The sequence below is a fragment of the Notolepis coatsorum genome, assembly GCF_963971535.1.
Source record: "Notolepis coatsorum genome assembly, chromosome: 3".
In the NCBI taxonomy this organism is placed as follows: Eukaryota; Metazoa; Chordata; class Actinopteri; order Aulopiformes; family Paralepididae; genus Notolepis; species Notolepis coatsorum.
This window is the reverse complement of record NC_140167.1, coordinates 212,301,921-212,318,508: the sequence shown is the minus strand read 5'-3', so window position 1 is coordinate 212,318,508 and position 16,588 is coordinate 212,301,921. Positions and strand designations below refer to the sequence as shown.

Sequence of the window (16,588 nt, the reverse complement as noted above, 5' to 3'; positions counted from 1 at the left end):
GTGTAGTTTCAGGGTGGTCTGGTGTCATTTCCAAAATGCTTCGTAATGGACTAGCTACTGTTCTCAAATCAAATTTAGATTATTGGTATTATGTTTCATCATGGATGCATGAAGGAGGGGGGGGGGGGGGGCGCCCGTCCATGCTTTGATCGCAACCAACGGAACACGCCACGATCAGCATGAAGGAATTTTTGGATCAACGCAATATTGATACCATATAGTCCTTACCTTGACCAGGATCTGTCCCAAAAAGAATATTCCAATTATCTGATCGCCATTCCAAGTACTGATGTCGATCAAGGTGCCAACGTAATCCAGCATTGAACATGAAGCCGACCCTCGTCGATGCATGCGTTATAAGCGTTTGGCTTGACCGAGTAGTTAGACCCCGCCCACAGGCCGCAGCTCGGCCCAGACACCAAGCCACATCGTTTCAAATGGAGTGCAATAGTGGTCGCAAGACGTTAGGTGGCGGTATTGGACTTTTGAGATCTCAGACCCATCCCCAGTGATAACACAGGCTGCCGGCATGTCTTTATGAATGGAAATATCGAATAAAAGAAACAACGATGAAAACCTGACTATACTCTGGTTTTGGGGGGTCCTGGCGCTCAACGTTCGGCGAGTTAACCCTAGATCTTAGATCCTAATATGAAAAACAATGTGATTTAATGTTCTATGTCTTACCTTGACTTTGTCTATTTTGCTGCTATCTATTTTATGCTTTGTCTCTGCACTTTAGTTCAAGTTTCAAGTTTCTTTAATAGTTGTCATACAGAAGTACAGAATACTTTTATACAAAATGCTTCTTTCTGTTACGCTCCAGAGACTGTGCTAGACAAAAGATAGGTATAAAATAAAATAGTATAGCATGTAAAAATAGAAGTAAAACTAGAAGTCACGTACGTAGACAGTGTTCAGTATAGACATATGTACAATGTTCGATGCAGAATAGAGTAACTGAGTTACCGTACAATATACAATATACTATGCAATATACTAATATACAATACTATATAGTGCAAAGCAGAAATGGGATGAGGTACAATTTACAGTAAGGTGTACTGAGGTATGGGTTGTAGTGCAAATCCTTTACCAATAAATATAAAGTGTGTCTAGGTGTTCTAAAGTGTGGAAAGTGGGTGCTGCAGTGTGTTGTTTGTTTAAAGTGAGTGTGTGCGTATGGATGTGTGTGTTGTGTGTGTTGTGTTGTGAGTGCATTTGATGGTTGTTGCAGTGTTATTGTTCGTTGAGCAACCTGATGGCCTGGGGATAGAAGCTCTTGATCTGCCAATGTTGTGCTCATTTTATGCGTCTTTTTTTACTGCTGTGAAGCACTTTGAGCTGCAATTCTTGTATGAAAGGTGCTATACAAATACAGTGTATTATTATTATTATTATTATTATTATTATTATTATTATTATTATTATTATTATTATTATTATTATTATTATTATTATTATTATTATTATTATTATTATTATTATTATTATTATTATTATTATTATTATTATTATTAATTATTATTATTGTTTGCTTCATTAATTAAAGGGTGTGAATTTAAGTGTTCTCTAGTGCCTTTTGTCCGCTTTAAGGTGGTGGTATACGTTAAAGGTTGTGGTGTCGAAGTAAAAAGAAATCCGTCAATACACCTATCTGGGCTAAGCCCCGGATCTCCTACAATCCTAAATCCGCCCCTGTATTTCACTAGTCCAAACTTCTCAATTTCAACATTGTTATTTATTTAAAACATTTAGTTATATATCGTTATAAACACACCACACAAACTAAAACCCCTCCCTACCTCCCTCTCACCCCCAAACCGTCCCTGCAACAATATTTTGTATGTTTTAAAGGGGAACTATCTTATAAATGGCCTTTTTGAGTGTTTAGCATTGTTTCCTAGCTATGTGAACTTATATTAATATGATCTATGTCTCAAAATTCTCATATTGGCGCATTCTTCCAATTCTCCTCTCACAATATTCACCCTCACTGAACTGAGTCGTTTGAAAATGTGCCTATATGTGATGTCATATAGTCACTGCTGCATGTTAATGTTGAGATAGACGACGACGCTCCGCAGTGGTTTAGGTGGCACCTGCAGCCCAGGCTCAAAACAGCTCGAAATCTTGAGGTAGAAAAATGCTGTTTTTGAGGACTTGATTAGAAATACAAAACAATGAATAAAAAAAATATATATATTACAGAGGTGTTCCATAGACTCACAGGAATTGTGTAAAAGTGCCCAAATAGTGAAAGAAATAGTAAAATAGTTCTCCTTTAATTTATATAAAAAAAATATTTTTTTTATGTTAAAATGTGGGCATATTGTATACAATTGTTGCTGTTACTATTGTTACTTGTCGGGCGGTTGGGTGGATGCTTTATTTTAAACAAATTAATAACACGTTAACTTTATAAGGAATAGCAAAGGGGAAAAAAAGAAAAATAAATGGGAATAGTTCATTCATGGACAACTTGTTGCCGTTTGTGAACACATTTTATAATGTTGACCCTCATGCCGCAACTTGTTGTCATTTGATGTTACCAATAAAGAGAGATTATAATTTTTTTTTAAATGTGGGCATACAGGAATGGTGAGGATGCAAAGCATGTTAGACGCATTAATTGACCTGTTGCTCGAGGGGTTTTCACTGCACACGTCACAGGGCTGTCGAACGCAGGGCTGAAGAGCTAGATGCCATAGCTTCTAAAATTGAAGGTCCGCACTGGTCTGTGTCTATTATGAAATGACAATTGCACGTCATTGGAATTCTGATTCTTTTCCACCTGGGCGGGTCTTAATCGACCTGCTCTCAAGGTACCGATTGACTTAACGTGAATTGATCCTCGGTAGTTGGCGTAATTTGGTCGGCAGCCTTAAAAGTACAGAGCTCGGTACCCCAACCCTAGGTGACGCTGTATATACTGTATATCATTACAGAACGTACCGTACAGAACTGTATCAGTATGTTATTAAGAATCAAGAATTTAAATTCAGTAAAGCACAGTGTGCCCAATTGGTCCAAATAGAATTCTGGTCCATCTATCTATCTAGGTCGTCCTCGGACGGGCCCTCCATCGGTGCTTCCAGTGGGTACGTCCACGTAGGTTAGTGTGGGATGTCCTCGTGATCGATGCCCGTGTGTTGGCTCCCACAGCACAAGCTTGCTGGTTGGCAGCTCACGGTGTCTCTGGCAGTGACCTGCCAGCCTCATTCTCCTGACTGCCACTTTCTCGCTCACCCTTAGCACTAAGGCCAACCTTGATGCCAACCTTGGCGCACTGCGTCTCCACTCTGCACAGGAGTTCCTGTGCCTGCTCTACACGGTCAGAGAGCAGGCTGATGCCGTCCGCGTAGTCCAGGTCTGTTAGGACTATGGTGGGGTGTCGTCTCCATCTCCTTGGGGTTATTGTGAGACCGAGTTCCTGCTCCCGTCCATTGATGGCCTTCCTGAGCGCATAGTCGAGGACTATGACGAAAAGGAAGGGGGCAAGGGTGTCCCCTTGCATCACCCCAGCCAGGGTGTCAAACTCTTCACTGTTGCCGTCTGGGGTTACCACCTTGGCCCTTGTACCCATGTGCATGGTCCCTATGGCCCGGAGTAGATTGGGAGGGACTCCGTAGGCCTTGAGTATCCTCATCATCACGGCTCTGTGTATCGAGTCAAAAGCCTTTCGATAAAGCACAGTACCGCTGTCGGGTTGTTCTTCTTCACCTCCTCGATGATTCTCCTCAAGGCCAAAATCTGGGCCACAGTGGTCCTTTTCTCTCGGAAACCATTTAGGTTCTCCCTGAGGTGGGGGTCGATGGCGTTTCGTATCCGGTTGAGTATCATGCGATTGTACATCTTTGCAATGACACATGTCAGACTTCATGCCACGGTAGTTGTCTGGCTTCGAGAGATCTCTGGACTCTTAGGGGCTGTCTACACGAGCGCTGGGTTTAATGTAACCGTGATTGTATGTGCACAGTTGCACTGTTCACCCACACACAACCGGGGTTTTGCTACACTGCAACCGCGGTCTTAGAAAACCGGAGTCCAGGGTGCAGTTTTGCGCACATCCCGGTTTCAGTGGGTGCGTGTGGGCATAGCAACCGAGGTTATTCCCAGTGTTTACAGCAGAGCTCTCCCATGTAGCGAAAATTATTGTAACAAACTTTTGTTGGAAATGTATCGTCTGTGTTGAAGAGTGTTGTGATCGACTGATGATGATGTCTGTTGTCGCATTCCTGACCTGACCAGAGTAAAACCTGTAGCTGCGGCTAAACTAAACTCATGTGTTGTCAAGTTATTGTTATAAGGAACCCAGTCCAGACTGCACCCCCTTAACAATTGTTTGTATTGAGCCGTATTGTATTGTACCCATTCTGCAATGTGTTAAATAACGTTTGCATCCATTCATTCAACTAGCGTTAACGTTACCACATTATTACGTTAGCATGTAAGCTAACAAAATTGCAGATGCTAGCCTCAGCTAGCCTCGATGCTAACTATACATGGAGAATGCCATTCACATTAGCATGAAGCTAACAACACCGGAGATCTTTTTGTGAGACTAAACTATCCGCTCTTGGTGGTAAATTGTGTTGATGTTGGTTTTGTTTCATCAACAAATGAGGCAGAACACACAGTGAATGTATCCGTTTGTTTATTGCACTTTTATTGCACTTTCTTTGCTGAAAAATAAATGCTACGTTGGCTAAATGGCTAACGCGAGGTATTTAAAGATGGCGACTTTGTTGTTTTTAAGCAGGAAGTGTAGTGAGCGTTCAACCTTTTCTGATTGGTTGAAATGGCCTTCATGTCTGAACAACATCGCCACCTACTGCTTTGGCATTGTACTACATGTATATGACGTCACTGGGTACGGAGTTTAAACCAGTCGTGTGGACAGAGTTTTATGTTTTTGCATAATTTAAAAAACCCCGGTGTCATTAATACCTGTGATCGTGTGGACAGGAACGTGTTGTCAAGGAAACCTGATCATCTATTCTAGACCCAAATGATGTAAAGACCAACCGTGTCCACATGTCAGCAAGCTGTTGCTGTGAATAAGTATCATATTCTAAACTAGATAAATATAGCGTTACAATTGTCCTACGTTAACCTTCTGTATTGCTGCAGTGAAAGGGTTAACCCTTTGGTAGTGTGGTAGTGAAAGGGTTAAAACATGTTGCATCGAGTCTGCATTGAATTGTTACAAACAATTACCATGCATGTTTTATGTACCAAACATTTTCTTTTACCCAGAATGTGTCCGACATAAAACATTTGACACAAAGCGAAAATAGTGATGACTGCGTAAAAGGTGTTAATGTGTACATGTGTGTCTGTGTGGCAGTGAAAGGGTTAACCTTCTGTATTGTGACATAAAAGTGTGAATGTGTACATGCGTGTCTGTGTGGCAGTGAAAGGGTTAAGCTTCTGTATTGTGACATAAACGTGTGAATGTGTACGTGTGTGTCTGTGTGGCAGTACATGTGTGTCTGTGTGGCAGTACATGCGTGTCTGTGGCGGCAGTACATGTGTGTCTGTGTGGCAGTACATGCGTGTCTGTGGCGGCAGTACATGCGTGTCTGTGTGGCAGTACATGCTTGTCTATGTGGCAGTACATGTGTGTCTGTGTGGCAGTACATGCGTGTCTGTGTGGCAGTACATGTGTGTCTGTGTGGCAGTACATGCGTGTCTGTGGCGGCAGTACATGTGTGTCTGTGTGGCAGTACATGTGTGTCTGTGTGGCAGTACATGCGTGTCTGTGTGGCAGTACATGCGTGTCTGTGTGGCAGTACATGCGTGTCTGTGTGGCAGTAAATGCGTGTCTATGTGGCAGTACATGCGTGTCTGTGTGGCAGTACATGTGTGTCTGTGTGGCAGTACATGCGTGTCTGTGTGGCAGTACATGTGTGTCTGTGTGGCAGTACATGCGTGTCTGTGTGGCAGTACATGCGTGTCTGTGTGGCAGTACATGCGTGTCTGTGTGGCAGTACATGCGTGTCTGTGTGGCAGTACATGCGTGTCTGTGTGGCAGCACACCTGTCCCTGGAGAATCTTCAGAGCTTCAAACTTTCCTTCCAGGTATCGACGAGCCGCCTCAAGCTCACACTGCAACAGGTCAGCCTCCTGAAACACACAAGCAAGGACATTATGTCCAAAGAACTCATAACATTAAAAAAAAAAAAAAAGATAGATAGATAGATAGATAGATAGATAGATAGATACGTAGATAGATAGATAGAAATGGAGCAGAGACAGAGTAGAGGAGACAGAGTAGAGGAGACAGAGTAGAGGAGACAGAGTAGAGGAGACAGAGTAGAGTAGAGAGAGTAGAGGAGACAGAGGAGAGGAGACAGAGGAGACAGAGGAGAGGAGACAGAGTAGAGTAGAGAGAGTAGAGGAGACAGAGGAGAGGAGACAGAGGAGACAGAGGAGAGGAGACAGAGTAGAGGAGACAGAGGAGAGGAGACAGAGGAGAGGAGACAGAGGAGACAGAGTAGAGGGGACAGAGTAGAGGAGACAGAGGAGACAGAGTAGAGGAGACAGAGGAGAGGAGACAGAGGAGACAGAGTAGAGGAGACAGAGTAGAGGAGACAGAGGAGAGGAGACAGAGTAGAGGAGACAGAGGAGAGGAGACAGAGGAGAGGAGACAGAGGAGAGGAGATAGAGTAGAGGAGACAGAGGAGACAGAGGAGAGGAGACAGAGGAGAGGAGACAGAGTAGAGGAGACAGAGTAGAGGAGATAGAGGAGAGGAGACAGAGTAGAGGAGACAGAGTAGAGGAGACAGAGGAGAGGAGACAGAGGAGAGGAGACAGAGTAGAGGAGACAGAGGAGAGGAGACAGAGGAGAGGAGACAGAGGAGAGGAGACAGAGTAGAGGAGACAGAGGAGACAGAGGAGAGGAGACAGAGGAGAGGAGACAGAGTAGAGGAGACAGAGTAGAGGAGATAGAGGAGAGGAGACAGAGTAGAGGAGACAGAGTAGAGGAGACAGAGTAGAGGAGACAGAGGAGAGGAGACAGAGTAGAGGAGACAGAGTAGAGGAGACAGAGGAGAGGAGACAGAGGAGAGGAGACAGAGTAGAGGAGACAGAGTAGAGGAGACAGAGGAGACAGAGGAGAGGAGACAGAGTAGAGGAGACAGAGTAGAGGAGACAGAGTAGAGGAGATAGAGGAGAGGAGACAGAGTAGAGGAGACAGAGTAGAGGAGACAGAGGAGAGGAGACAGAGGAGAGGAGACAGAGTAGAGGAGACAGAGGAGAGGAGACAGAGGAGAGGAGACAGAGGAGAGGAGACAGAGGAGAGGAGACAGAGTAGAGGAGACAGAGGAGACAGAGGAGAGGAGACAGAGTAGAGGAGACAGAGTAGAGGAGATAGAGGAGAGGAGACAGAGTAGAGGAGACAGAGTAGAGGAGACAGAGGAGACAGAGTAGAGGAGACAGAGGAGAGGAGACAGAGTAGAGGAGACAGAGTAGAGGAGACAGAGGAGACAGAGTAGAGGAGACAGAGGAGAGGAGACAGAGTAGAGGAGACAGAGGAGAGGAGACAGAGTAGAGGAGACAGAGGAGAGGAGACAGAGGAGAGGAGACAGAGGAGAGGAGACAGAGGAGAGGAGACAGAGGAGAGGAGACAGAGTAGAGGAGACAGAGGAGAGGAGACAGAGGAGAGGAGACAGAGTAGAGGAGACAGAGTAGAGGAGACAGAGGAGAGGAGACAGAGGAGAGGAGACAGAGTAGAGGAGACAGAGTAGTGGAGACAGAGTAGAGGAGACAGAGTAGAGGAGACAGAGTAGAGGAGACAGAGGAGAGGAGACAGAGGAGAGGAGACAGAGTAGAGGAGACAGAGTAGAGGATACAGAGTAGAGGAGACAGAGGAGAGGAGACAGAGTAGAGGAGACAGAGGAGAGGAGACAGAGTAGAGGAGACAGAGGATAGGAGACAGAGGAGAGGAGACAGAGTAGAGGAGACAGAGTAGTGGAGACAGAGTAGAGGAGACAGAGGAGAGGAGACAGAGGAGACAGAGTAGAGGAGACAGTAGAGGAGACAGAGGAGAGGAGACAGAGGAGAGGAGACAGAGTAGAGGAGACAGAGTAGAGGAGACAGAGGAGACAGAGTAGAGTAGACAGAGTAGAGGAGACAGAGGAGACAGAGTAGAGGAGACAGAGGAGAGGAGACAGAGGAGAGGAGACAGAGTAGAGGAGACAGAGGAGAGGAGACAGAGGAGAGGAGACAGAGGAGACAGAGTAGAGGAGACAGAGTAGAGGAGACAGAGGAGAGGAGACAGAGTAGAGGAGACAGAGGAGAGGAGACAGAGGAGAGGAGACAGAGGAGAGGAGACAGAGGAGAGGAGACAGAGTAGAGGAGACAGAGGAGAGGAGACAGAGTAGAGGAGACAGAGGAGAGGAGACAGAGTAGAGGAGACAGAGGAGAGGAGACAGAGTAGAGGAGACAGAGGAGAGGAGACAGGAGAGGAGACAGAGTAGAGGAGACAGAGTAGAGGAGACAGAGGAGAGGAGACAGAGTAGAGGAGACAGAGTAGAGGAGACAGAGGAGAGGAGACAGAGTAGAGGAGACAGAGGAGAGGAGACAGAGGAGAGGAGACAGAGTAGAGGAGACAGAGTAGAGGAGACAGAGGAGAGGAGACAGAGTAGAGGAGACAGAGGAGACAGAGTAGAGGAGACAGCGTAGAGGAGACAGGGTAGTGGAGACAGAGTAGAGGAGACAGAGTAGAGGAGACAGAGGAGAGGAGACAGAGGAGACAGAGTAGAGGAGAGGAGAGAGAGTAGAGGAGACAGAGTAGAGGAGACAGAGTAGAGGAGACAGAGGAGAGGAGACAGAGTAGAGGAGACAGAGTAGAGGAGACAGAGGAGAGGAGACAGAGTAGAGGAGACAGAGTAGAGGAGACAGAGTAGAGTAGACAGAGTAGAGGAGAGAGAGTAGAGGAGACAGAGGAGAGGAGACAGAGTAGAGGAGACAGAGTAGATGAGACAGAGTAGAGGAGACAGAGTAGAGTAGACAGAGTAGAGGAGAGAGAGTAGAGGAGACAGAGTAGAGGAGACATAGTAGAGGAGACAGAGTAGAGGAGACAGAGTAGAGGAGACAGAGGAGAGGAGACAGAGTAGAGGAGACAGAGTAGAGGAGACAGAGTAGAGGAGACAGAGTAGAGGAGACAGAGTAGAGGCGACAGAGTAGAGAAGACAGAGGAGAGGAGACAGAGGAGAGGAGACAGAGTAGAGGAGACAGAGGAGAGGAGACAGAGTAGAGGAGACAGAGTAGAGGAGACAGAGTAGAGGAGACAGAGTAGAGGAGACAGAGTAGAGGAGACAGAGTAGAGGAGACAGAGGAGAGGAGACAGAGTAGAGGAGACAGAGTAGAGGAGACAGAGTAGAGGAGACAGAGTAGAGGAGACAGAGTAGAGGAGACAGAGGAGAGGAGACAGAGGAGAGGAGACAGAGTAGAGGAGACAGAGTAGTGGAGACAGAGTAGAGGAGACAGAGGAGACAGAGGAGAGGAGACAGAGTAGAGGAGACAGAGTAGAGGAGATAGAGGAGAGGAGACAGAGTAGAGGAGACAGAGTAGAGGAGACAGAGGAGAGGAGACAGAGGAGAGGAGACAGAGTAGAGGAGACAGAGGAGAGGAGACAGAGGAGAGGAGACAGAGGAGAGGAGACAGAGGAGAGGAGACAGAGTAGAGGAGACAGAGGAGACAGAGGAGAGGAGACAGAGTAGAGGAGACAGAGTAGAGGAGATAGAGGAGAGGAGACAGAGTAGAGGAGACAGAGTAGAGGAGACAGAGGAGACAGAGTAGAGGAGACAGAGGAGAGGAGACAGAGTAGAGGAGACAGAGTAGAGGAGACAGAGGAGACAGAGTAGAGGAGACAGAGGAGAGGAGACAGAGTAGAGGAGACAGAGGAGAGGAGACAGAGTAGAGGAGACAGAGGAGAGGAGACAGAGGAGAGGAGACAGAGGAGAGGAGACAGAGGAGAGGAGACAGAGGAGAGGAGACAGAGTAGAGGAGACAGAGGAGAGGAGACAGAGTAGAGGAGACAGAGTAGAGGAGACAGAGGAGAGGAGACAGAGGAGAGGAGACAGAGTAGAGGAGACAGAGTAGTGGAGACAGAGTAGAGGAGACAGAGTAGAGGAGACAGAGTAGAGGAGACAGAGGAGAGGAGACAGAGGAGAGGAGACAGAGTAGAGGAGACAGAGTAGAGGATACAGAGTAGAGGAGACAGAGGAGAGGAGACAGAGTAGAGGAGACAGAGGAGAGGAGACAGAGTAGAGGAGACAGAGGATAGGAGACAGAGGAGAGGAGACAGAGTAGAGGAGACAGAGTAGTGGAGACAGAGTAGAGGAGACAGAGGAGAGGAGACAGAGTAGAGGAGACAGAGTAGAGGAGACAGAGGAGACAGAGTAGAGGAGACAGTAGAGGAGACAGAGGAGAGGAGACAGAGGAGAGGAGACAGAGTAGAGGAGACAGAGTAGAGGAGACAGAGGAGACAGAGTAGAGTAGACAGAGTAGAGGAGACAGAGGAGACAGAGTAGAGGAGACAGAGGAGAGGAGACAGAGGAGAGGAGACAGAGTAGAGGAGACAGAGGAGAGGAGACAGAGGAGAGGAGACAGAGGAGACAGAGTAGAGGAGACAGAGTAGAGGAGACAGAGGAGAGGAGACAGAGTAGAGGAGACAGAGGAGAGGAGACAGAGGAGAGGAGACAGAGGAGAGGAGACAGAGGAGAGGAGACAGAGTAGAGGAGACAGAGGAGAGGAGACAGAGTAGAGGAGACAGAGGAGAGGAGACAGAGTAGAGGAGACAGAGGAGAGGAGACAGAGTAGAGGAGACAGAGGAGAGGAGACAGGAGAGGAGACAGAGTAGAGGAGACAGAGTAGAGGAGACAGAGGAGAGGAGACAGAGTAGAGGAGACAGAGTAGAGGAGACAGAGGAGAGGAGACAGAGTAGAGGAGACAGAGGAGAGGAGACAGAGGAGAGGAGACAGAGTAGAGGAGACAGAGTAGAGGAGACAGAGGAGAGGAGACAGAGTAGAGGAGACAGAGGAGACAGAGTAGAGGAGACAGCGTAGAGGAGACAGGGTAGTGGAGACAGAGTAGAGGAGACAGAGTAGAGGAGACAGAGGAGAGGAGACAGAGGAGACAGAGTAGAGGAGAGGAGAGAGAGTAGAGGAGACAGAGTAGAGGAGACAGAGTAGAGGAGACAGAGGAGAGGAGACAGAGTAGAGGAGACAGAGTAGAGGAGACAGAGGAGAGGAGACAGAGTAGAGGAGACAGAGTAGAGGAGACAGAGTAGAGTAGACAGAGTAGAGGAGAGAGAGTAGAGGAGACAGAGGAGAGGAGACAGAGTAGAGGAGACAGAGTAGATGAGACAGAGTAGAGGAGACAGAGTAGAGTAGACAGAGTAGAGGAGAGAGAGTAGAGGAGACAGAGTAGAGGAGACATAGTAGAGGAGACAGAGTAGAGGAGACAGAGTAGAGGAGACAGAGGAGAGGAGACAGAGTAGAGGAGACAGAGTAGAGGAGACAGAGTAGAGGAGACAGAGTAGAGGAGACAGAGTAGAGGCGACAGAGTAGAGAAGACAGAGGAGAGGAGACAGAGGAGAGGAGACAGAGTAGAGGAGACAGAGGAGAGGAGACAGAGTAGAGGAGACAGAGTAGAGGAGACAGAGTAGAGGAGACAGAGTAGAGGAGACAGAGTAGAGGAGACAGAGGAGAGGAGACAGAGTAGAGGAGACAGAGTAGAGGAGACAGAGTAGAGGAGACAGAGTAGAGGAGACAGAGTAGAGGAGACAGAGGAGAGGAGACAGAGGAGAGGAGACAGAGTAGAGGAGACAGAGTAGTGGAGACAGAGGAGAGGAGACAGAGTAGAGGAGACAGAGGAGAGGAGACAGAGTAGAGAAGACAGAGTAGAGGAGACAGAGTAGAGGAGACAGAGTAGTGGAGACAGAGTAGAGGAGAGGAGACAGAGTAGAGGAGACAGAGTAGAGGAGACAGAGTAGAGGAGACAGAGTAGAGGAGACAGAGGAGAGGAGACAGAGTAGAGGAGACAGAGTAGTGGAGACAGAGGAGATGAGACAGAGTAGAGGAGACAGAGGAGAGGAGACAGAGTAGTGGAGACAGAGTAGTGGAGACAGAGGAGATGAGACAGAGTAGAGGAGACAGAGTAGAGGAGACAGAGGAGAGGAGACAGAGTAGAGGAGACAGAGGAGAGGAGACAGAGTAGAGGAGACAGAGTAGAGGAGACAGAGTAGAGGAGACAGAGTAGAGAAGACAGAGGAGAGGAGACAGAGGAGAGGAGACAGAGTAGAGGAGACAGAGTAGAAGGAGACAGAGGAGAGGAGACAGAGTAGAGGAGACAGAGTAGAGGAGACAGAGTAGAGGAGACAGAGGAGAGGAGACAGAGTAGAGGAGACAGAGGAGACAGAGGAGAGGAGAGGAGACAGAGTAGAGGAGACAGAGTAGAGGAGACAGAGTAGAGGAGACAGAGGAGAGGAGACAGAGTAGAGGAGACAGAGTAGAGGAGACAGAGTAGAGGAGACAGAGTAGAGGAGACAGAGGAGAGGAGACAGAGGAGAGGAGACAGAGGAGAGGAGACAGAGTAGAGGAGACAGAGGAGACAGAGGAGAGGAGACAGAGTAGAGGAGACAGAGTAGAGGAGACAGAGGAGAGGAGACAGAGTAGAGGAGACAGAGTAGAGGAGACAGAGTAGAGGAGACAGAGTAGAGGAGACAGAGGAGAGGAGACAGAGGAGAGGAGACAGAGTAGAGGAGACAGAGTAGAGGAGACAGAGGAGACAGAGTAGAGGAGACAGAGTAGTGGAGACAGAGGAGACAGAGTAGTGGAGAGGAGACAGAGTAGAGGAGACAGAGGAGACAGAGTAGAGGAGAGGAGACAGAGTAGAGGAGACAGAGTAGAGGAGACAGAGTAGTGGAGACAGAGGAGAGGAGACAGAGTAGAGGAGACAGAGGAGACAGAGTAGAGGAGAGGAGACAGAGTAGAGGAGACAGAGTAGAGGAGACAGAGTAGAGGAGACAGAGTAGTGGAGACAGAGGAGAGGAGACAGAGTAGAGGAGACAGAGGAGACAGAGTAGAGGAGACAGAGTAGAGGAGACAGAGGAGACAGAGTAGAGGAGACAGAGGAGACAGAGGAGAGGAGACAGAGTAGAGGAGACAGAGTAGAGGAGACAGAGGAAACAGAGGAGACAGAGTAGAGGAGACAGAGTAGAGGAGACAGAGGAGAGGAGACAGAGTAGAGGAGACAGAGTAGAGGAGACAGAGGAGAGGAGACAGAGTAGAGGAGACAGAGTAGAGGAGACAGAGGAGACAGAGGAGACAGAGTAGAGGAGACAGAGTAGAGGAGACAGAGTAGTGGAGACAGAGGAGAGGAGACAGAGGAGAGGAGACAGAGGAGAGGAGACAGAGGAGATGAGACAGAGTAGAGGAGACAGAGGAGAGGAGACAGAGTAGAGGAGACAGAGGAGAGGAGACAGAGTAGAGGAGACAGAGTAGAGGAGACAGAGGAGACAGAGGAGACAGAGGAGACAGAGTAGAGGAGACAGAGTAGAGGAGACAGAGTAGTGGAGACAGAGGAGAGGAGACAGAGTAGAGGAGACAGAGGAGAGGAGACAGAGGAGATGAGACAGAGTAGAGGAGACAGAGGAGAGGAGACAGAGTAGAGGAGACAGAGGAGAGGAGACAGAGTAGAGGAGACAGAGTAGAGGAGACAGAGTAGAGGAGACAGAGTAGAGGAGACAGAGTAGAGGAGACAGAGGAGAGGAGACAGAGTAGAGGAGACAGAGTAGAGGAGACAGAGTAGAGGAGACAGAGGAGAGGAGACAGAGGAGAGGAGACAGAGGAGAGGAGACAGAGTAGAGGAGACAGAGTAGTGGAGACAGAGTAGAGGAGACAGAGTAGAGGAGACAGAGTAGAGGAGACAGAGTAGTGGAGACAGAGTAGAGGAGACAGAGTAGAGGAGACAGAGGAGAGGAGACAGAGTAGAGGAGATAGAGTAGAGGAGACAGAGGAGAGGAGACAGAGGAGAGGAGACAGAGTAGAGGAGACAGAGTAGAGGAGACAGAGTAGAGGAGAGAGAGTAGAGGAGAGGAGACAGAGTAGAGGAGACAGAGTAGTGGAGACAGAGTAGAGGAGACAGAGTAGAGGAGACAGAGTAGAGGAGACAGAGTAGTGGAGACAGAGTAGAGGAGACAGAGTAGAGAAGACAGAGGAGAGGAGACAGAGTAGAGGAGAGGAGACAGAGTAGAGGAGACAGAGGAGAGGAGACAGAGTAGAGGAGACAGAGTAGAGGAGACAGAGTAGAGGAGACAGAGGAGAGGAGACAGAGGAGAGGAGACAGAGTAGAGGAGACAGAGTAGTGGAGACAGAGTAGAGGAGACAGAGTAGAGGAGACAGAGTAGAGGAGACAGAGGAGACAGAGGAGACAGAGTAGAGGAGACAGAGTAGAGGAGACAGAGTAGTGGAGACAGAGGAGAGGAGACAGAGTAGAGGAGACAGAGGAGAGGAGACAGAGGAGATGAGACAGAGTAGAGGAGACAGAGGAGAGGAGACAGAGTAGAGGAGACAGAGGAGAGGAGACAGAGTAGAGGAGACAGAGTAGAGGAGACAGAGGAGAGGAGACAGAGGAGAGGAGACAGAGTAGAGGAGACAGAGTAGAGGAGACAGAGGAGAGGAGACAGAGTAGAGGAGACAGAGTAGAGGAGACAGAGGAGAGGAGACAGAGTAGAGGAGACAGAGTAGAGGAGACAGAGGAGAGGAGACAGAGGAGAGGAGACAGAGGAGAGGAGACAGAGGAGAGGAGACAGAGTAGAGGAGACAGAGTAGTGGAGACAGAGTAGAGGAGACAGAGTAGAGGAGACAGAGGAGAGGAGACAGAGGAGAGGAGACAGAGGAGAGGAGACAGAGTAGAGGAGACAGATTAGTGGAGACAGAGTAGAGGAGACAGAGTAGAGGAGACAGAGGAGAGGAGACAGAGTAGAGGAGACAGAGGAGAGGAGACAGAGGAGAGGAGACAGAGTAGAGGAGACAGAGGAGACAGAGGAGAGGAGACAGAGGAGAGGAGACAGAGTAGTGGAGACAGAGTAGAGGAGACAGAGTAGAGGAGACAGAGGAGAGGAGACAGAGTAGAGGAGATAGAGTAGAGGAGACAGAGGAGAGGAGACAGAGTAGAGGAGACAGAGGAGAGGAGACAGAGGAGAGGAGACAGAGGAGAGGAGACAGAGTAGAGGAGACAGAGGAGAGGAGAGGAGACAGAGGAGACAGAGTAGAGGAGATAGAGTAGAGGAGACAGAGGAGAGGAGACAGAGTAGAGGAGACAGAGTAGAGGAGACAGAGTAGAGGAGAGAGAGTAGAGGGGACAGAGTAGAGGAGACAGAGTAGAGGAGACAGAGTAGAGGAGACAGAGGAGAGGAGACAGAGTAGAGGAGACAGAGTAGAGGAGACAGAGTAGAGGAGACAGAGGAGAGGAGACAGAGTAGAGGAGACAGAGTAGAGGAGACAGAGGAGAGGAGACAGAGGAGAGGAGACAGAGGAGACAGAGGAGAGGAGACAGAGTAGAGGAGACAGAGGAGAGGAGACAGAGTAGAGGAGACAGAGGAGAGGAGACAGAGTAGAGGAGATAGAGTAGTGGAGACAGAGTAGTGGAGACAGAGTAGAGGAGACAGAGTAGAGGAGACAGAGGAGACAGAGTAGAGGAGACAGAGTAGAGGAGACAGAGTAGAGGAGACAGAGTAGAGGAGACAGAGTAGAGGAGACAGAGGAGAGGAGACAGAGTAGAGGAGACAGAGGAGAGGAGACAGAGGAGAGGAGACAGAGGAGAGGAGACAGAGTAGAGGAGACAGAGTAGAGGAGACAGAGGAGAGGAGACAGAGGAGAGGAGACAGAGGAGAGGAGACAGAGGAGAGGAGACAGAGTAGAGGAGACAGAGTAGTGGAGACAGAGTAGAGGAGACAGAGTAGAGGAGACAGAGGAGAGGAGACAGAGGAGAGGAGACAGAGGAGAGGAGACAGAGTAGAGGAGACAGAGGAGAGGAGACAGAGTAGAGGAGATAGAGTAGAGGAGACAGAGGAGAGGAGACAGAGTAGAGGAGACAGAGGAGAGGAGACAGAGTAGAGGAGACAGAGTAGTGGAGACAGAGTAGAGGAGACAGAGTAGAGGAGACAGAGTAGAGGAGACAGAGGAGAGGAGACAGAGGAGAGGAGACAGAGGAGAGGAGACAGAGGAGAGGATACAGAGTAGAGGAGACAGAGGAGACAGAGGAGAGGAGACAGAGGAGAGGAGACAGAGTAGTGGAGACAGAGTAGAGGAGACAGAGTAGAGGAGACAGAGGAGAGGAGACAGAGTAGAGGAGATAGAGTAGAGGAGATAGAGTAGAGGAGACAGAGGAGAGGAGACAGAGGAGAGGAGACAGAGTAGAGGAGACAGAGTAGAGGAGACAGAGTAGAGGAGAGAGAGTAGAGGAGACAGAGTAGAGGAGACAGAGGAGAGGAGACAGAGGAGAGGAGACAGAGTAGAGGAGACAGAGGAGAGGAGACAGAGTAGAGGAGACAGAGTAGAGGAGATAGAGGAGA

General features: G+C 48.6%; 1 protein-coding gene across 1 annotated transcript in view; it reads right to left on the bottom strand.

Annotated features, from left to right (window-relative positions):
• LOC311226161 (coiled-coil domain-containing protein 125-like) overlaps nucleotides 1–16,588 on the bottom strand; it is a gene marked incomplete at both ends in the record, with an annotated part of 84,530 nt that overhangs the window by 48,210 nt on the left and 19,732 nt on the right. Inside the window, one exon of the mRNA XM_084311534.1 lies at nucleotides 6,043–6,129. Coding sequence (XP_084167660.1) covers nucleotides 6,043–6,129 — 87 coding nt within the window. The remainder of the gene's footprint in view (nucleotides 1–6,042; nucleotides 6,130–16,588) is intronic.